Consider the following 23,003-nt stretch of genomic DNA (forward strand, 5'->3'; position numbering starts at 1 on the left):
TAACTGCCTCTCAACAGTTAAAAAGTCTCGATCATATCACCTCTCCTTCTTTTATCCACCAAACTCTGCAGTCCACATTCCCTCAGCCAATCCTTATGCCAATCCGAATTCGCTACAGCTGGCAGATAAAAGAAAATTTTTCTGAGATTATAACCTTATTATAAAGTATACCGGGGCTTCGGATGCACAACCTCAATGCAAACATTTCATAAAATAAAATAAAATAAATCTATGCAAAGAGTTTAATAGAGCCATGGAATTAGATAGAATATTATTATTATTACCAACATCTGACCTCCATGGAGTCACAGACTCATTGTGCAAGGCTTAAACTCATTCAACTTGTCTACATTCGCAACAAACTCAGGCACTGCATTCCACTCACAAACGACTCTCTATGTAAAGAACCTGTTCCTCACTCCTCTGCTCACACCCTCCTTATGCAGTTTTAAGGATGGCCTGTTGTTCTACCCCCCCCTCACCCATTCTGTGAAAAATATCTTCTATGTCAACCTGATAACAACCCCCTGACTAACTTGTATATCTCAATTATCCCCCCCCCCTCCTCATCCTATTCACGAGGCTTTGCAATTTACATTCTCTAAATCTGTCCTCATACTCCACATTCCAAAGACCATTGATCACCTTTGTGAATCTTCTCTGGACCCTTTCTAACATATCGTCATTACCATGAAAACCTGGTGACCAAATCCATGCACAATAATCCATATGAGGCCTGATCAAGGGCTTATACATGGGCATCATAATGCCTTTATTTCTACATGTCAGGGGCCTCCACATCATTGGCATTATCCAATGTGACTTTTTCACAACTTGTGTAATGTGGCCTCTGACTTCCATGTCCATCACCACTTCCTGATCTCTCATTTTCTCTACCTCCTTTCCCATCAAGAGTACATTCTTTGCATTCAATGTTCTCTCTAAGCTGTGCACATGTGTGCGCATGCACACATGTTTTATAACTAGCGCACAAAGCAAAAAATATGCACGCACTAGATTTTCAAGATGAAATTAAAATTTATTAATTAAAGAAGTTCCACCTAAACATTAACCCATAAATTCTTTAAAAAATATGGTAACTCGGCAACGCTCAAGCCTATAACCTCGCATTTTTTATTACATTCTCGAAGTTGCACAAAACTTATAAATTATTAACAGTAACCCTATTTGAGGCTAGCGATTTGATGCCAAAGTGAAAGGGGTGTGGCTTAAATTATTAGTTGTTAAGATGAATAACTCTTTACTTTCAGTTCAACATATTAATGAATATATGGAAAAGTATGTTCAACTCCCAGATAGCTGGCGAAGCAAAAATTATGCATTTGAATTTCTGGAAACAATCAATTTAATTGTTGAAAATGACATGTTTGAGCAAATTGCATCTGCAAATTTCCACACCTTAACCATTGATGAAAGCACTGATATAACTGTTAACAAATGTCTCATTCTCTATTTTAAGTTTAGACCTAAAGATTGTAATGGATATAAAACATATTTTGGTGGAATAATTCAGTTGCAGGCATGTGATGCCTCCTCCATTGTGTTAGCTATTAAACAGTTTTATCAAGAAAAGAAACTTGATCTCGAAAAAATTGTGATATTTACCTCTGATGGAGCCACAGTGATGCTGGTCAAAGTTAATGGATATTAACTTTGCCCAGGGGATCTGTGATATGCGGAAGGAAATTGAACATTTTTCTGTGGATATTTTTCACAGAATGGGTGAGGGGGGTGGGTAGAACAAGAGGGATAGAAACAATCTGGGGATCTGTGATATGCAGAAGGAAATTAAACTAATCAGAGATATTGATACATTAATGAGAACAGTGTACACACTCTTTTCTCGTTCCACAGTGAAAAGACATGAATTTAAAGAAATTGTCGAGGCGTCTGAAAATGAAGCTATTGCCTTCAGACCACTCAATGAAGTGCGGTGGCTATCCAGACATTTTGTATTACAGGCAATAATAAAAAACTATGAGGGACTGATCACATATTTTGAAAAAGACAAATCAAATGATCCCGTAGTTAATTGTTGTCACAGTCACAATAAATTAACTAACGTGACATTCAAAGTAGCTTTTAATGTTTTAATGATGTTTTTGAAGAAATGGCTTCCCTGTGCAAAATCTTACAAAGGAGTAACCTTACACCACTAGACAGTCATAATTGTGCCAGAGGGAAGATTAACAAAATCAGGAATCAGTATTTAGAAGGTGATGCTTGCTGGAGTGACAGAGTAAATGCTTTACTTAAACAAGAAGAGACTGAACCAGTAGATACTAGGCTCCTGTTAAATTTTATAAATTGTTTATGTGCACATTTAGAGGATGGATTCCCTGAGAATGAGTTACAAGAATGGTCAGTGTTTGATATCTCCTCTATTTCACATTGTGATTTCTCATTTGGTAGTGAACATGTTAATGCCCTTTGCCTTAAATATCATGATTTTCTGGATGATACTATAGAAATAATTAGTCAGTTTAATGATTTCAAATTTTCTGTACAAGAAAAAATTAAATGCAAAATGATATCAAATTTTACACAAATGGTTGTATTTGCTCTTCAAAATGAGCAGTTTTGTGATTTTGCAAAGTTGATGAATATTGGAGGATCCTTCCTTGCATCTAGTGCAGACTGTGAGCAAGGTTTAGTCTAATGAATTTTTTAGTCTAATGAATCGAATAAAAAACCAACTTAGAAACCGTTTAGGAGAATGTCATTTGGATATGCTAATGAGAGTGAAAAGTTACCAATTATATGGAAATTCAATTAATTTAGATAGTGTGTATAAAGAGTGGGTGAATGCCAAAGACAGAAGAGAGAAAAATAAAGAGATAGAAGCTAGAACTAAACAAGATGAGAATTATTAACGGACTTATGAATGTTTAACAAGGTGAGAATTAGTAATGGGAATATTTTATTATGTATGTTTAGAGTTATTTGCAAAGTTAGAAAATTTAATTAAAGGCAATCAATCACTAGTGTTATCTTTTTTTTTTACTTTATTTCTTACTTCTAATCAGATCAATATTAAATATATATAAAATATTTATGTTAGCTCTGTGATTGATGTCACACAACTTACTTGGTGATGGTAATAATACACACACTTAGAATCCTATCTAGTACAGTTGGTATCATGTTGGCCTCGCATGCATGAAGTCCCCGGATCGAGTCCTGCCCAAGGCTTGTGAATCGCGATTTCCAACTGTTTACTGGGGAGGCTACTGCTATGTGTAGGAACACGGTGAGGAGTTGGGATGACCTGGCTGATATCCCATTGACACCAGAAGGTAAAGAGTGAACTAAAATCTTTTAACTTTTTTGCTTAAATGATCACTATGGTGACTCGTATGGGTGTGCACATACTTTTCAAAAGAAGGCAAATTTTACACACACACACATGCAAATTTCTGCACACACTCACAGCAAAAAATTAGAGGGAACATTGTTTGCATTCCACCATTGCTTACCAAATTTTAAGGGTGTTTGGGTTATTGTGAGAGCATGACATGATTAAGTTTACATTGTTATTTATCTCCTGTCAACAATTTTCTTCCAAATCAATCTATTGCTTGTGAGCAGTCTATTATTGTTATTATTATTATTATTATTATTAAACAAGACCTCATGGAGTCAAAGACTCATCTAGGAGGTCCTTTTATCTCACACACATCTCATCATACCGGGTCTTAAACACATTCAAACTCCTTGCAGACACCACACTCTCAGGCAAGGCATTCCAATCATTCACAACTCTGCACGAAAAAAACCTGCCTCTCACTCCCCTACTCACACCCTCTTTATACAGTTTCCAGGCATGACCTCTGGTTCTACCCTGATCTCCCACTATTCTCTGTAGAACTTCTCCACCATTGATCCTATAACAACCCCTTACCAACTTGTAGGTCTCTATCATATCTCCCCTCTTCCTTCTCTCCACTAGACTCTGCAAATTACATCTTTTCAATCTTTCCTCATACTCGACATTCCAGAGGTCAGAAACTACCTTAGTCAGTCGCCTTTGGACCCTTTCCAACATCTCTTCATCCTTCTGAAAACCAGGTGACCAAATTTGGGCACAATAGTCCATGTGTGGCCTAATCAAAGCCTTATACAATGGAACAAGAATCTCCCTACTTCTACACATCAGTGTCCTCCTCATCATTCCCAGAAGTCTTTGTGTTGTATTCACAATTTTGGCAATGTGTCCCCTAAATTTTAGATCCTTATCCACTAACACTCCCAGATCTCTTATTTCCTCTACTTCCAACAATATATTCTCACCAAGCATAAATTCTGCATCCCATCTTTGTTTTCCAAATTTTAAAACCTTACATTTTGCAACATTGAACTCACATCCCCATTTGCTTGCCCAATCACTCAATTTATTCAAGTCTTCTTGCAAGGCCACAACATCTTCACTACTCTTTATGGTTCGTCCCAACTTTGCATCATCTGCAAACAACTGAATATCTCCATCCAAATCTTTGCCAATATCATTAATATACAAGTTAAATAGTAATGGCCCTAAAACAGATCCCTGAGGCACTCCACTAGTGACTTTCCTTTTCCTGGATATTGCACCCCCATACACAACTTGTTGATACCTATCAGATAGCCAGTCTCCAATCCAATGCACTAATCTAATATCCAACCCCATCTGCTCTAGTTTGACTGTCAACTTATCATGAGGTACTCTATCAAAAGCTTTTGCAAAATCCAAATATATTACTGTGTATCCTTCTCCTCTGTCCAAGGAAGCAGTCACTTTATTGTAATAAGTAAGTAGATTACTAAAACATGACCTCCCTTTAGCAAATCCATGCTGTCCATCAAAGATTATACCATTGTTGTCAACCCAACTCTGGATCCTAGTTCTCACAAGCTTCTCCAACAACTTAACCACAACACCTGACACACAGATAGGCCTATAGTTTGATGCTTGAGTTCGATCACCTCCTTTATGAAGTGGCACAATCTTGCCCTCCTTCCACTCTTTAGGGACTTGACCAAGTGCAAGACTCGTATTAAAAAAATATGTCAAGGCAGGTGTCAACTCTCTGGCACATTCCTTCAGAATACGCGCTGATATATTATCAAGTCCCACAGCCTTATTTACATCTAGTTTACTCAACTCCCCAAACACCTCTTGCTCACTTACAGTCAGTTTCTCCTCCCCATCATCAACTGCTCTTAAACTCTCCATGAAGTCACATTCACAAGATTGAAAGATCTTTATGAACTGCTCATTAAGTATCTCCACCACACATTCTGCAACAGCTGTCTTTATACCATTTCCTCCAATCAATGTCATCCTTCCATAATCATTCTTTCTTTTGCTGGCTACATATCGAAAGAACTCCCTAGGATTCTTTTTAGCTTCATTAGCTAACTGCTGTTCATACCTCTCTTTAGCTACTCTCACCAACCAAGTCACTCTCCTTGCCTGGTCTTTGTAGAACTCATGAAATTGGTTACTTCCACTTCTCTTATGCTGCCTCCACAATGCCCTTTTTCTCTGTATTGCATGCTTAATCTCTTTATTCATCCATCTCACACCTAACTTATTTAACCTTCTTACCCGTGGTATACATTTAGACATTGCATCCACTAAATATTTTTTGAAAATCCCCCAAGCTGCATTGATCTCTTTTCCAGCTAACTCCTCATTCCATGCTACACCTGCAAGTTGTCTCCTGAGCTCTTCATAATCACCCCCCTTGTAGTTCCACATATACCCTTTTTTCACAGAGGTCCTTGCACTGCTGGCAACCACCCAAGTAATCACCTCATGGTCACTTTCACCAATTGGTGGATGATTTGATACCTCATTGATAATTACATCCTCCGATGAGATGACCAAATCCAAGACCCTTGATCCTCGTGTGCCCTCTGTTACATACTGTCTGAGGTAGTTATCCCTCAAAAACTCAAGAAACTCATTTTCTTTACTTCCAGTTGCTATCTCTTCATTCCAGTCTATATTGCCATAATTAAAATCACCCATAATGATCACCCTTTTCTTATTTGCTTGGCTTATTTGACTATAGATTTCACTATCACCACCATCCACATTACCAGGTCTATAACAACATCCCACCAAGTATTTGATTCTATTCACCTCTATCTCACACCATACTGCCTCAAAACCACTGGCCCCATTTCCCTCTTGCATCTCTACCTTGTATGGACATAACTCTTTCTCTATCATCAATAGCACTCCCCCTCCCTTTTTACCCCTTCTATCCTCACGAAACACATCATACCTTTCCATCTCTATTCCTGTCAGGATGTCATCCTCATCTAACCATGTCTCACTTATTCCGACAATCTCTGGGTGCACAGACGCAATTAGTGCAACCATTTCATCCGCCTTGTTTCTTATACTTCTAGCATTGGTATACAAACACAACAACTCATTTCTGGATCTACAGCTAGTTCCACTGATACCACTCACTCGATGTGATCTCTCCATGCTGGACTGGGGCCATTTCCCTTTCTGCTTCTTCATTTTAGAACCCTTTGCAATTCCATCTGTTTCCTTTTGATCCCTGATCATCCCATTACTTTCCTGCCTACACATTCTCTCACCTCCTCTTGGAGCATCCACCTTTCTCACGCTGTGTATCCCTGTCCACCCTGAGCCTCGCCGTTTCCCTGCTCCTCTTGCACACCCATTCTCTCATTTTCTATACTCATACCACTCACTTCCACATTCATTTCCACTCCTTCACTCTCTCCTGTCTTACTCTCCTGCTCTTCCACATCACTCCCCTCTCGATCTGATTCATTCTCTCTATTCACTTCTCTACCTTCCAGCAGCAGTCTCTCCAAGCGACTCACACCATAACCACTCAAATGCAGTCCATCGCTCCCATACAGCTCACTTCGTCCCTCAAACTCATTCCACACATTAACAAACTCTACTCCCATCTCCTCACACATTTCAGCCAGAATATCATTCATAATCCTTGCTCTCCGCCTCATTTCACCACAATCATACCTAGGCAACACACTGACCACCCTTCCTGTCACACTATTCTCCTTTATCTTTCCAAGCAGTCTCCTGACATTCATTTTGACATGCTCTTTGTTCTCTCTCAAATCATTCGTACCAATTAATACAATTAACTCTTTTGCTCGTTCCCACCTCATATTCAATGCCTCAATCACTCTACTCATTTTACCGCCTGGAAAACATACCTTGTGCATTTTATCCTCTAGCACACCTTTAATAATGGAGTCGTCATACAACACCACTCGCTCATCTTTTGTTATCTCTTTCATGCCATCATGATTTATTTTAATAGTTTTGACTTGAATTCTCTTAATTTCATTCCGCATCCATTTCATTTCTTGCTTCATCCAATCCAATTCACCTTCTGAACCTCGCGACACATTCACTCTATCATTAAATCTTTCTAACTTTCTAACTCTCGACCCCCTCTTCTCACTTTCCCTCTCATTCATCCTTCTTTGTTTCCGTACTTTCGGTCCAACATACGTCCAACTTTCACTATCATTCTTCTCACTCTCACATATCTTTCTTTGTTTCCGTACTTTCGGACTAACATGAGTCCAACTTTCGCTATCATTCTTCTCACTTTTACTGTAATTCATCTTTCTTTGGTTCAGTACTTTCGTTCCAACATGCGTCCAACTTTCACCATCAGTCATTCTTTTTTCGCTATCATTCATTCTTTCGATTTTTTTTACTTGCGATTTCTGCACCACGCCATTTCTACTTTCATTCGTTCTCTCAATTTCGTTTCTTTCCGCCTTACTTTCGTCCCTTTTAACGTCCGTTACGGTTGTCAAATCGCTCTTTTTCTTTTTTCCTGATTTTTTAACATTTTTTCGCCTGTCTTTCCCGCCATCCTTCTCTTTCAAACGTTCACTCGCGACACTATCGGTACTAGCACTTTCTGTCATCAACTTCATATTCGCATTCATCAATTCCTTGTTCAGGTCACATTTCGCACACACCCTTCTTCCATCCGCACTAAACATCCACAAATCATTTATGTAGTCGAAGGAATACATATAACAGACCTCACACTTAACGAACCGACTGAAATCCAAATTAAAATCATGGAATGACAATGCTGCCGCCATTTTTTTTTTTTTTTTTCTCTGCAGGTTACTAGGTCTAATATTAACGTTTTCGTATTTAGTTTAAGCAAGAAAAAAACCCCACACTAATAATATCGGTAGCGTACAACGTTTACAGCCGCTCTTACTTAAACAATTACGCATATATACTTAATTATTCCTAGTAAAACTTATCTGAATCAGGAGCTCTTCAAAACACGTTCGTAGCGCTTGACCCACTAGCGCCCCCTTATATCTAACATTTCATGCCTCTAAGGCAGTTTTGACCAAATTAATTCATCTGACCTGTACTTGGTCTTCCTCTGGTCTCTTTCCAGCTATCTTGGCATCAAATACCTGTTTTGCTAATCTTTCTTCACCCATTCTGTTTAAGTGGCCATACCACCTTAGATTAGCTCTGCTGACACATTCTTTATTATTATTATTATTATTATTCCTGACACCTCCAAGGAGTCCGAAGACTCATCGCGGGAGGACACCTGCAACTGTCTCAACCACTAAACCAAACCACTACTACGAATCATCTCCATCAACGCCATCTACCGCCCACCTCCACCACTACCACAACTAGTATGTTTTGTCTGTAAATTGCGTGTGTTCTGAAGGGCTGATTTGTCTGTATGCGGGATGAAAAACCCGAGTTTCCAGGAGAAAAAACCCTGCTACCTCCGTATGAGATCGGCTAACTCACCTTCGATTGAAATCGACCAGATAAAGATTCCTCCCGTTGCGACGAGAATCGAACTTAGGCCTATTCCAATCGAAGGGCGCAATGTACCGTCGTTCTTCCAATTGCGCTACGGAGGCGCTATTCTTGAATGCTAATAATGTCAAGTTCCTTTCTAATGTCTTCATTTGTAATATGATTCTCCCTCGATGAGTCTTTTGACTCCTTGGAGGCCTGAATAATAATAATAAATAATAATAATAATAATAATAATAATAATGATTCTGCCATTGATGCCATTGTTCACTCCCCTAATTTTTCTCAGAATCCTCATATCTGTGGTCTCTAGTCTTTGATCAAGTGCTTTATTTCTAACCTAACTCTTAGATCCTTAACTTAAAAATGGTTTAAAACCTGTCTTGTATACTAGTAGTTTTGTGTTTTGGCTAATTTCTCTCTTATTCCATATAAATTTATTCAGCTGGCTACTCAATAGCTTTGCTTATTCTGTTGTCTATTTCCAGATTTAACCTGCCATCTTTACTAAAAACTGTGGCTAAATAACTGAAATATTTTACTTGTTCTATAGGATCTCCACTTAGAATGCAGCCTGAAGTTTTCTTCAGGCTGCATTCTAAGTGGAGATCCTATATTTTCAGTTTGTATCTTTTTATTTCTGATTTTCATGCCAATTTATTTAGTGTTTCTTGGAAACTTGCACTAGATGTGTTTAAGAGTAGATCATCTGCATAAAGCCAAGAGCTAAGTTTGACATCGCTAATTCTAATATCAGACTTGATGCCACTTTCTTTCATAATGTGATCCATATAGATGAAAAATAAGAGTGGAAATAAATGTTCATTCTTGTCTTAACCCTGATTTTACATCAAATCATCTTGTTACATTTCCATTATTCTGACAACTTAAATATAGACTGTATACCTAGCTCTGTATAATGTTCTATTCAAACCATATAATTGTAGAATTTCAAAACATTGAAAACATTTGTCATAACATTTCCAAAACATTTGTCATATGTCCTTTCCAGATCCACAAAACCTAATTACATATCCTTGTCATATTCCCATGATTTCTCAACTATTTGTCTTAAGAGTGGAGATAATGAATTCATGGTTCAGGCCAGTAGCGCACTCAGGATTTAATCTTCGAGGGGGGCCTGAGTTGAGTAGATGATTTGAGAATACACACTATGCACTGCATACGACCTATGATTGAGCATCTGTAATGATCACTAATTCATAAGTAGTATAGAAATAGAAGACACGACATAACATAAATTAAAAAAAAAAAATGAATTTTAATTAGGGAAAGATTTTTAGAAAATTTTCTAGTGTTTTTTCCTTCTTCTTTGGAGGGAGCCCTGCCCCCCCCCCCTCTCTGGGTGTGCCACTGGTTCAGGCTAACCTCTATTTGGCCTGAATCCAGCTGTTCATCTCCATGTTTCTCTTTCATAATCTTTCTCAATCTCTTTTCAAGACAAACAAGCTGTGTTTCCTGTCAAATCCTTAGTGTCATTAATGTACAGACTGAATAACTAGGGAACAAGTGGTACACCCTTAACCAGTGGTACAGCGGTGTACCACTGGTTACCTTAACCCCTTAATGCACCAATTAAAAATCAGAAAGCGGTCGTTTTTCCGCCAATTTCCTTTGGGCGAGGGTGATTTGCTGGATCAAATTCATCATTATTTGAAAAATGTAGAAATTGTTTTATGGCCTCGAAGCGTTTCCCGCTTTCATCTTCTGAACTAAATAACCAGTCTTGATCACTATCCACGATAGGGTAATAAATGTAACGTAAAAATAAATAACAAACAAATGTTATAAAATATAAATGGCCTCGATTTATTCGAATGGAGCATGGAAGAAAACCACCATGCTCCACCACAGCAAATTCAAGAAAGAGAGACTTTTCTTAGAAGCAGCAGCAGCTCTCAAAAACCAACCAAATCTCAATAAATATGGGTGCATTAAGCTTCCGAAGATTTGGGAAACACTCATCACCAGAGTTCCCACCTTACATTCCAGGCCACCTACGACTGCCCTTAGAGGGCGCTCTACCTAGATAGGACTTTAGTGTCACCCACGTGGTTGGGCTTAGTATTGTTTGTTATTTGTGCATATGTTACATTAATTTTTTTGTAATCCCCGTAGATGTCCTAGTGACTAGGACGAAATATAGGAAGTATTAAAGTCTATTTTAATTCTTTTTGAGTGTTGTTAAAAAATCCATTAAGCCTCCAACATGATGTCCTCACAGCACTTAAGCCTCTTCACACGAATAGCATTGCTATTATGTCCACATAAAGTATACATGAAAGAAGGAAACAGTGGTAATGATTATGAGGCAGTGTGGTGTAAAGTGGAGGTTGACAGGAAGATATATTTAGTTGGATGTTGCTGTAGGCCAAGGAATGTGGAGGATGGAGATGAAGAAAGTATAAACAACTTGGATTAGTGAACAAAGGAAGAGTAATTATTATGGACGATTTTAATTATAGATCGCAATGAAGCAATAGCATTTGGAAATAAGGAAAATGAATTTCTTTATTCCCAATTGCGTGGAATCTTGAGGATGGCATGTGAGGATTGCGAGTGTTAGATCTGATCATTTCTTCAGAGGATGTAATTGTAAGTGGGGTTTCACACTTCCCTCCAGTTGGTGAGAGTGACCAAGAAGTGATTACCTGGGTTGTGGCTAGCTATATGCAGACTTCTGTGAGGGAAGGATATATATGTGGAATTACAAGCCTGGTAATTATGACAGGCTTAGGAGACAACTTGGAGCTATAGCATGCAATGATTAGTTGAATGGTAAGGAAATAAATGCTACTTTGGAACTGACAAAAAAATACATAACAGCATCAGTATGTGAATGTATTCAAAGGCCAAATAGCTGAATACTGAATAAAATACGTGTAAAATAGATGAATGAGGGACTTAAACATGAAATCTGGAAGGAAGTACTTTGGAGGTGGTGCAAAATGAGTAATAGTAATAATCAATTATATGAAGGGTATAAATTACAAGGCCAGAGAGTGATTCAGTTAGTATATAATGCCTTTATCAGGCTTCATATGGATTTTTGTACAGAGATTTGGTCACCGTGAAATCATGATGATGAGGATATATTAAATAGAGTCCAGAGATGATTCACAAAGGTGGTCAGTGGTCTTTGGAATGTGGAGTATGATGACAGATTTAGAGAATGTAAATTGCAAAGCCTCATGAATAAGAGGAAGATGAGGTATGTGATTGAAGCATATAAGCTATTCAGGAGTTGTTATCAGGTTGACATGGGAGAGAATTTTCATAGAATATGAGATGGGGGCAGAACAAATTGCATCACTGGAAACTGTATAAGGAAGTTGTGAGCATATTAGTGAGGAACAAGTTATTTACATAGAGCGGTTGGTGATTGGAATGCATTGCCTTGAGTGTGTCGGGAATGTAGACACGTTGAATCAGTTTAAGTCATACTGAATGAGCATTATGTGCAATAGCATGTACCTCTTACTATGAGTCTCTGACTCCATGGAGGTCAGATAATAATAATAATAATAATAATAATAATAATAATAATCAAATGAAACTGGTCATAGAACAGAAGCCTGTAGTGTATTACCTCATTTTTCACATTCCTTTTTTGAGATGCTGCACTCCCATACACAACATCCTGGCTCCTATTGAACATGTATCCCTGTAATTAAGGTACTAACTGTAACCATTCATTCCCATCTTGCTCAATTTCAACACTGGTTTATCATGTGATACTCTATCAAATACTGTAGTGAAGTCCTGATAAATCACTGTATCAGCAAACAAAGTTTGTCTTTGAAGTATCTTCAATGACTAGCCACTTGTATATATAGAGTTTGCTAACTTCACATCAATTACTTTATTATCACATAATGTAAAGCACACTTAATGTAAAGCATACTGGTTTTGACCAGTATGGGTAATGACCCATACTGGTCAAAACCAGTATGGGTCATTACCCATACTGGTTTTGACCATTCGTGAGGTCTCATCAGTGGGAGCCAGATTCAGATGATATTAACAAATTAATATGGAATGGATTGTTTGTAGATTGGATATAGAGAGGGGAAAAAATTAGACATTCCCAAAAGTTGTATAATAGCGTATTTATTATTATTAATTATTATTATTATGAGAGACCTCCAGGGAGTCAGGAACTCATCAAGAGAGGCCACATACTACACACACCAGCTATCATAGTTATCCTTGAATTTATTCTCACTACTTGCACACACAATATCCAATGGCAATCCCTTCCAATCATTCACCACTCTATGAGAGAAAAATCTAGTGCTCATCCCTTTCTTAGCAGCATTCAATCTCAGCTTCCAAGGATGTCCTCTTGTTCTTTCCCCACCTTCCATAAAATGAAAAATTCCATCAACTGAAATCCTGTATGATCTTTTCAGAAGTACAAGAGAGTCTATTGATTGAATTATTGTTAAGAATAACAATAATGATTTATTTTACAATTTTATCATTTTAGAAACTCAAAGCAGATCAAGAACATCTATGCAATAAACAAAGAAGTACTTTGGGATTGATTGAGGTTTGTTTTTAAAAAAATATTTTCTAGTAAAATTAAATTTCATAATAAAGATGCAACTAAAAAACTCAATACTTAATTTATACCTATTGTTTACAGTATAATCTATGATGCCCTATCCAAGCAATATACAAACATTGCATTAATAAAATATTATACCCATGCAGTGTTTGTATTTGTATATAGATGCCACCATAAATAAATATGTTTATTTATTAATGGATTAATAAGACAAATGTCTGTCTGACAGGGGTCAAGCTGATAGAGATGCTGAAGAATTTGCTGTTAGTAGTGATCTAACACAAATAGTCCATTTACCTCCCAAAATACCAAGTAATCCTTCCATCCAGCTAATAACACTCCCGACTTTTTCTTAACGAGAACTTCTTCCACATGCACTGAAGATGTCAGTTCTTCTTCTGTTGGTAACTGAGATAATGGTAGATGGCCTTTATCATACAGTGAAATACTAACAATGTGATGTTTCTTATGGGAGGCCTAAAGTAGTGAATGTTTGGCCACACAGCAAGAATTTTGGTTTCTGTAATCCACCTACCTTTGACATGCAGTATGAACGATGTCCTAAGAGCTTGCAAAATATGCTTACAGACCCAAAACCTCCTCTAATTTGAGGATGCATAAGTAAAAACAGTGTGGCCCTGCAGCAAGTGATAATGCAGGCTGTATTTATCAGTAAGGAGTCATGAGGCATCCTAGTCAACTGTGTCCTAATTCCACTGCCACATACTCTGTCTCGTCATGCTTGGAGAGTGTGTATGGGGGGAGCGATCCAAGTAGTAGAATAGGATGGTCAAGTGAATGGCTGCTCTCTGTATAAGTTTCATGCCCAAAAGTCTGTTACCTCAGACTGTATGTCCCTACTCAATCATTTCACTTAAAAATGTACAACATATAATGACAGTGTTGTCACTGCTACTGACATAAATCTCCCTTGAAAACTGTCTCAATAATAATTATTAGTATTATTATTATAGCACTCTCATGGCACTATTTCACTCACTCATTAAAAATTTCATCCTCACATCCTTGCTAATCACTTGTGCTCAATTTCTAGAGAAAACCTCTAATTCCCCCCCCCTCGAGCTGTACTGAAAAATCACTCCATCATTCCCATAAAACCTTTAAGAATTTGTATGTCTCTGTTATATAACCCAGTTTTCTGCCTATAAACAAATCCTCATAAGGAGCATTCCACTGACCTACTTTCACCTAAGTCACTACTCACCGACAGATCCTATCACCCTCTTCCTCAGCCCAAAGAAATCCAGATGGCCATATCTGTTTACAGTAGTCCAGAGGGGCCTTATCAAAGCCTTATAAAGAGATGTAATTATATCTCTGTAAGGGTGTTCCTCAGTAACTAGGTAATGCTATGAGCTCTTTTAGTCACTTTTGCTATATGCTATCCAAACCTCAGTTCCCTATCCAACAATACTCCGTAAACCTTGGCTTCATCAATTTCATGGAGTACATTTCCATCAGTAGTTTCCATAGTACGCTGCCTAGGAGGATCCAGAAAAAATTTCCTAATTGTTTTTACAGAATATCCATTTTGTTTAAAGATAAGAGAAAGTTGTTCAATTTCTTTTTGGAGTTCATCTGGCTCATTTAAAAGAGATCTTGCTCGGTGTCCTGAGGTAGAAATAGTTCCGAGCTTTTGTGGTGGAAAGTGATGAGATTGACAGTGCTATCTGTTAGTATGAGTTGGTTTTCGGTATATAGAGATTTTAAATCTATCAGAGCATCGAGTAAGAATTACATCCAGGAAAGGAAGGCAGTTATTTCGTTCTAGTTCAGCAATGAATTTTATATTAGAATGCTGGTTGTTAAGATGTTGAAGAAAATCTACGAGAGATGTGTGTCCATGACTCCATATAATGCCATATAATGAAAATGTCATCAACATAACGTCTCCAAAGTTTAAGTGAGAAGGACGATATGGCTTTTGTTTCAAAATCTTCCAGGAAAATGTTTAATGGGCAACCCTTCCAGGATAAAGGGTTGCCCATTGCTAGGCCTTGGTTTTGTTTGTAAATGGAGTCCCTATATGGGACTAACAATGGGCAACCCTTTATCCCCAGTTCTTGCAAACATTTTCCTGGAAGATTTTGAAACGAAAGCCATATCGTCCTTCTCACTTAAACCGAAACTTTGGAGACGTTATGTTGACAACATTTTCATTATGTGAAGTCACGAACACACATCTCTCATGGATTTTCTTCAACATCTTAACAACCAGCATTCTAATATAAAATTCACTGCTGAACTAGAATGAAATAACTGCCTTCCTTCCTTTCTTGGATGTAATTCTTACTCGATGCTCTGATAGATTTAAAATCTCTATATACCGAAAACCAACTCATACTAACAGATATCTTTTAACAGATATCACTGTCAATCTCATCACTTTCCACCACAAAAAGCTCGGAACTATTTCTACCTCAGGACACAGAGCAAGATCTCTTTTAAATGAGCCAGATGAACTCCAAAAAGAAATTGAACAACTTTCTCTTATCTTTAAACAAAATGGATATTCTGAAAAAAACAATTAGAAAATTTCTTCTGCATCCTCCTAGGCAGCGTACTATGGAAACTACTGTTTTTAAAGGTAGCATCTCAATACCTTACATTAGTTCAGTCTCCAATAAATTGGCTAAAGTCCTTAAAAAATACAACATCAGGACATTTTTCACTACACTCCCTAAAGTCTGTTCTCTTATAAGCTATCCGAAGCCTATTCATCATAACTTGAAATATCCAGGTGTTTACAAGTTATGGTGCGATTGTAATATTCCTTATTTTGGACAGACTAACAAATCTGTTGAACTGTGTATTGAGGAGCATAAGAGAGACATATCCTATAAAAGGCCACATGCATCTGCGCTATCCAGTCATGTTCTTTTCTCTAACAATCCTCATGATAATCTACAGAGTCACTCAGTGTGCTGGGATAAATCCGAAAAAATTTTTCTCTGTATCGATGAGTTTGAAAGGAAAATCATGGAGTCCGGGGAAATCCTCCTTAATCCTGAACATTTGAACAGCAATTTGAGTTATAACATCCCTGATAGTCATACTGCAGTTGTTCAATACTGGCGTTCACGAGAACGTGCAAGCAAGCATGCAACAGACAATAGTGCGTTAGATAGAACGGCTTGAAAAGTACAACGTTTTTTGTGACAATTATGTATTGAATTTTTTGCCTGTAATTCTCAGTTTTTTGTATCTTGAACTTTTATTACTGTGTTCTACCTTTAGTGGATACCTGAAGAAGGCTGTAAAAGGCTGAAACTAGTTGTATCATTATCATTAAATTTAATATTTTATCTCGGTTTAAAGTCATTTAAAATTTATTATTTAAAATGTGTCATTACAACTGAGTAGAAACTCAAGAATACATATATATATATATATATATATACAGTGGTGTCTCGTACTTCGAACGTTCCAGAGTTCAAATGCTTGAGAACACAAGAAATTTGATTCGCAGTTCGAACTATAGTCCAGGAACTCAGAGTCATCTAGCATTAGACAGTTTCAGCATGCCATTGGGCATGCTTCTCCCCCAGTAATTTTCCTCACTCACTTCCCCGTGCCTGCGCAGTGTGTGTGTCTGTCTTGTCCTTTACTTTACACAGCCTAATCATTGCACGATATGTTTATGTAGAGAATTTTTAACTGTTTTTGGCATTTTTTATTGCCCATGGCATCCAAGAATGTAGAAAAAACAAAACTTAAAAGAAAAGTTGTAGTATCGACAATTGATGAGATGAAAAAAGAAATTATCATGAAACACAAAAGCAGTACACGTTTGACAGATCTGGCAATGATGTTTAAAATGTCAAAGTCAACGGTAAATAGCATTCTTAAGAATAAGAAAGCAATAAAAGCAGCAAATGTGGCTAAAGTGTGACAACATTGACCTCCAGGAGATCACATGTTATCGAAGAGATGGAAAAACTGCTTTTAGTGTGGATAAACGAGAAGCGATTACGTGGTGACGTTATTACTGAGAAAATTATTTTTGAGAAAGCCAAACATCTGCATAGTGAACTTTAGAAACGCACACCTGAGACCAGTAATGAAAATGGGGAGTTTAAAGGAAGTAGAGGCTGGTTTGATAAATTCAAAAAATGAACTGGAATCCATAGTGTTGTCATGCACGGAGAGGCCGCGAGTGCCGATGTAGAAGAATCGGATAAATTTGTAAAAATCTTTAAGGCGTATGTTGATAGTGAGGGATTTGTATCTCAACAGGTTTTTAATTGCAATGAAACAGGTCTTTTTTGGAAAAAAATGCCCAAAAGGACCTATATCACAAAAGAAAAAAGACGGCACCAGGATATAAACCTATGAAAGATAGAATTACTTTGCTGCTTTGTGGTAATGCTAGTGGACACTGTAAGATAAAGCATTTGCTTGTTTATCATTCTGAAAATCCATGTGTTTTTAAAAAGAACAATGTCATAAAGAGCAAATTTTGTGTTATGTGGAGGGCCAACACGAAAGCGTGGATTACCAGAGAGTTTTTCACTGAGTGGATTTATCAAGAATTTGCTCCCACTGTAAAAGATTATCTTACTGAAAAAAATCTACCATTAAAAGCTCTTCTAGTGATGGACAATGCTCCTGCTCATCCCCCAAATTTAGAGGAGGATTTAGTTGGTGAATTCAGTTTCATCAAGATAAAATTTTTGCCACCCACTTCCATCATACAACCCATGGACCAGCAAGTGATTTCAAACTTCAGAAAACTGTATGTTAACGTTATGTTTCAAAAGTGTTTTGAAATAACCAATGCCACAGAACTGACTCTTAAAGAATTTTGGAAAGAGCATTACAACATTCTTCATTGCTTAAGGATTGTCGATAAGGCATGGAAATTAGATTCTATTAAAACAATGATTTCTGTTTGGAAAAAACTCTGGCCAGATTGTATTTCAGTCAGTGAAGTAGTTGTAAATTAAATTGTGTCTTTGGGTAAAGCTATGAGATAGATAAAATAAAAAAAAATTATTGAAATTTTTTGGATATGGGAATGGATTGTTTCGCTTTCCATTATTTCTTATGTAAAATCTTGATTCAGACTTCGAACGATTCATAGTTCGAACGGGTTTCTGGAACGAATTAAATACGAAATACGAGGCACCACTATATATATATATATATATATAACTGATAATCTTGTCTTAATACTCTTTACTAGGAAATGCCTTTAGCCTGTCATCCTCAGTCTTGCATCCTTTGGTACATGGGTGACCAAATCTGTGCACAGTATTTAAGATTTGTCCAAAACACAGTCTTATAAAGTGGGACAATAACTTCCTTATCTTTACCTGTTAACATTTTTCAACATCCAAGTAATACTTTGAGTTATTTTTTCCGACATTTGCAATATGTCCTCTGAACTTCTACTCTTTGTCCACCATTATCCCCAAAACCCCTTACCTTGGACGGTCGGTCATATTTTCAGGGAGCTCCCGAAAGCTAAGAATAATTTTGAATGAAAATTAGAATATAGGTTAAAATCATAACGTAATATTGTCTAATTTTGGTAGCTTGTTGTGTCTGTGTGATTTTGGTGTGAATTCTGTTATTTAATTCAGTATTTAACGATACATTTCATAGATTTGAATATGGCGCCAATGCGATGTAAGATAATGGCGTCCAAAAATATGACGGCATTGTTCAAAAACTATAATGAGAGAATTTGTCCAATGTGATGTGTGTGGAATGTATGCATTCCCGAATGAGGCTGGAGTTTGGATTGAAAGTGATAGTGGTGGGAGAATGTGCAGAGAGTGTAAGCAAAGTGAGGAGTTGAAGTATGTGTCAGGTTGTGAGACAGTTATTGTTGAAGAAAGCCAGAATGAGAGTGAAAATAATGGCGTGATAGGGAATTTCGATGTACAAGATGGCAATGAGAGCGCTGATCTAAGAAAGAGTGAGAGCACCTATACAGAAAGAGAAAATGGTTTGAATGATAAAAAAAATGAGGAATTATTTGTAGGAAGTGAGATCACTAAGTTGCACGCAGTGATACAAAATGCACAGCGGCAATTAGAGCACCTGCAAAACTCTTTCCAGAGTGATTCGGTTAACGTAAATAAACGGCGTAAGAGTGGGAGAGTTTCTGAAATGAAGGAAAGAGTGTTGTATGGTGACTCATTATTAAGAGGAGTGATAGATGGGAGTGTAACTAAATGCGTACAGTGCAAAAACAGAGGGTGAAAGAATTAATAATTGTGGCGGGTACAAATGAATTGAAAGGTGATAAATTTTTTATGAGAGAGGACTTGAAAGTATTGTTAAAGGTAGCGAAAGAAAAGAGTGACAGAGTTAAAATGGTGAGTCTGTTGCCGCGGTATGACAGAGAGGAATATAGAAGGAGGGCCATAATTGCAAATGACATTATGCGCAGGTTATGCAGGAGGTGTGGTGTGGAATTCGTGGACGTGTGGAATGAGTTTGATGGGCCAAAGGACTTATACAAGATGGATGTGGAGTGCCACATCCATCTTGTATGGATGTGGCCCTCCACATTTGCCTGCATTTGAATGCACTTGGTGTGCGGAGACTGGAAAAAGTGTTGCTGAATGAAGTGAAAATGGATGTGCAGAACCAGGGAAACTAGAACTACCAAGGAGGGGGGAGAGTGGATATGCAAACTTCAGTGAAACAGTTGAGTGTAAAAATATATATAATGTACCCGAGCCAGCACTAAGGACAAAAAATGGGAATGGGACATTTAGAATAACGCATCAAGATAGGGGTGGGACAATGGGATCACTGCACTTCATGTATACTAATGCCAGGAGTATTAGGAACAAGAAGGAAGAATTTTTGGCCTTGATTGGCTCTTCCTGGCCACAGGTTATTGGCATTAGTGAAACTTGACTGACAGAAGATGATATATTTAGTGGGATAGAATGTGTTTACGTTATAGTGTGTTTAGGAGGGACAGAGAGAATAAAATGGGGGGAGGGGTGTTATTGATGATAGCTGATGAACTGCAGCCAAGGAGAATTGAAGTTGTATTGCAGGATAGTGAAAGGAGCTCATTTGAGGCTATTTGGTGTGAGATTGAGACTGGCAGAAAAAAATATACAGTTGGGTGCTGCTATAGACTAGGTGATGGAATAGATAGTGGAGATAGTATGCATAAACAAATTGATGAAATGAGTGGTAGGAGGGTAATTATTATGGGGGATTTCAACTATGGTAACATTGATTGGAAGGAGGAGAGGACACATGTGAGGAAGGAAATGGATTTTATTCAATTATTAAGGGATAACTATCTGAGACAGCATGTAATTGAAAATACTAGGGGTGTGAGAGTGCTTGACCTGGTAATAGCATCTGAGAATTTGACTGTAATGAATATGACCATGTTGCCACCTATTGGTGAGAGTGATCATAAGGTCTTGACCTGGGAGGTGGCTAAAGGTGTGAAATTTGATTAAGACAGGGTATATGTGGAATTACCGTGCTGGCAAGTTTGACAAGCTTAGGTGATTGCTTGGATCAGTGCCATGGCATGTACAACTGCAAGGGCTGAATGTCGATAGAGCATGGGAAGTGGTCAAGGAGCATTTACAGGAGGTTAGGGTCCGAATAATAAAACAAGTAGGATTAAATGGATGAATAAGCTTGAGCTGCAAAAAAAGAAACAACTGTGGAGGGAATTTAACGAATGGGTGACCTGCAGGCACACGAAAGGTATAAAGTGCAGGCCAGAAGGGTAACGAGTGTGGTAAAAATAGCAAATGCCAATTATGAAAGGAAACTAGCTATGCAAGCAAAAGAGAATCCCAAACAGTTCTTTCAATATGCTGCAAGCAAGAAAAAAACTGTACATGGCAAAATGATTTTAAGGAATGACGATGGTAAGGAGGTCACTGAACCAGTCGATATAGTGGAGTTACTGAGCACGCACTTTGCAAAAGTATATCATCCAGGTAGTGACATTGAAAAAATGAAGGAACCATTAGTTTATACAGGAATTGTGATGAATGAAGTGGAGGTGAATAGTCTATTACAGAACCTTAATGTGAATACATCTGTGGGATTGGATGGTATACTGGCACGGGTCTTGCGTGAAGCGGCTAAGGAATTATCAGTTCCCTTGACCATGTTGTTTAATCCGAGTCTCGGGTCTGGTTTTCTCCCGAAGGCATGGAAAGAGGGGAAAATAGTTTCACTGCATAAAGGAGGATCCAAGACTATGGTGGCCGACCGATCAGCATATCAGGAGTTGTTTTCAAGGTCTTGGAGAAAGTAGTCAAGGGAAAAATACAGGAATGGATTGATGAAAATGAGACCCGAGACTCAGATTAAACAACATGGTCAGCATGGCTTTGTGAAGGGTAGATCATGCCTCAGTAACTTGCTCAAGTTTTATAACAAGGTGACGGCAGAACTGGATAAGGGAAATGGGTTTACAGTGATACTGCTAGACCTGGCAAAAGCGTTTGACAGGATAACACATGGAATTCTAATCCGTGAACTACAACATATGGGGATGGATATAGAGTTGGTGAGATGGATAGATGGGTGTTTGATGGAGAGATATCAAAGAGTAGTTTATTCAGGAGTAGAGTCCAAAAGACGGCCTGTGACTAGTGGTGTGCCGCAGGGTTCTGTTCTTGGACCACTGCTGTTTAATCTGTTCATTAACGATATAGGGAAGGATCTAAGTGGAACAGTTCATTTGTTCGCTGATGATGCAAAGTTGGGTAGGGCGATAGTGAATGCAGAAGATGTCAAAGTCTTGCAGGATGACTTGGATAGATTGGAGTTCTGGGCTAAGGAGAATGGATGTCAATTTAATGTGACAAAATGTAAGGTTATGCATTTTGGGGTGAAAAGATTAGCAGCAGTATACCACATTGGTGGAACTGTACTCCAAGAGATTGATGAGGCCAGGGACTTGGTAGTGTTGGTGGATAGGGAGATGAAGTTTAGGAGGCACATTGCAAAAGTAACTAAAACAGCTCATCAACTCACTTGGTTGTTGAAAAATACCTTGACGAGCAGAGACAAGCAAGTTATTGTGCCTCTGTACCGAGCCCTGATAAGACCTCATCTCGACTACTGTGCCCAGATTTGGTCACCTCGGTTCCTTCTTGATGGGGAGGAGGTGGAGAGGATCCAGAGGTGAGTGACTAAGATGATAGCAGGTCTATGGAATGAACCATATGAGAACAGGTTGAAGATTTGTGAGTTGCAGAAATTAGTTGATAGGCAGAAAAGGGGAGATATGTTTAAGACATTCAAATTGCTAAAGGGATTCTATAGGATTAATTCAGAGGATATTTTTGAGATCAGGACTGGTGGTGGGAGAACTAGGGGACACCTATGGAAGTTGGGCAAGAGTGTGGTTAGTAGGGATGTTAGAGCTGGGTTCTTTACTTTTAGAGTGGTAAATGAGTGGAATAAGCTGCCAGAGTCTGTTGTGGGTGCTATGACAGTGAACGAGTTGAAGGCAAAGTATAATAGATACTGTGAGAATGTCGAATAGTTGTGTGGACATGATGTTTAGGGCCTCCCTCGATGAGTCTAAGGACTCCC

At 38.0% G+C, this 23,003-nt stretch overlaps 1 protein-coding gene across 4 annotated transcripts in view; it reads left to right on the forward strand.

The window, feature by feature from the left end:
• The window catches only part of LOC150106126 (uncharacterized), a 424,317-nt gene that overhangs the window by 387,239 nt on the left and 14,075 nt on the right, over positions 1-23,003 (forward strand). For 3 of the 4 annotated variants that reach the window (XM_090393871.1, XM_090393873.1, XM_090393874.1), the window contains one exon: positions 13,353-13,415. The exons of the other annotated variant lie outside the window; for it this stretch is intronic. In XM_090393871.1, the coding sequence (XP_090249997.1) occupies positions 13,353-13,415 (63 nt within the window). The remainder of the gene's footprint in view (positions 1-13,352; positions 13,416-23,003) is intronic. 4 annotated transcript variants of the gene reach the window in all.

Source organism: Typopeltis vanoorti, chromosome 6, assembly GCF_054136105.1.
Source record: "Typopeltis vanoorti isolate ZY-2024b chromosome 6, IOZ_Tvanoo_1.0, whole genome shotgun sequence".
NCBI classification, from domain to species: domain Eukaryota; kingdom Metazoa; phylum Arthropoda; class Arachnida; order Uropygi; family Thelyphonidae; genus Typopeltis; species Typopeltis vanoorti.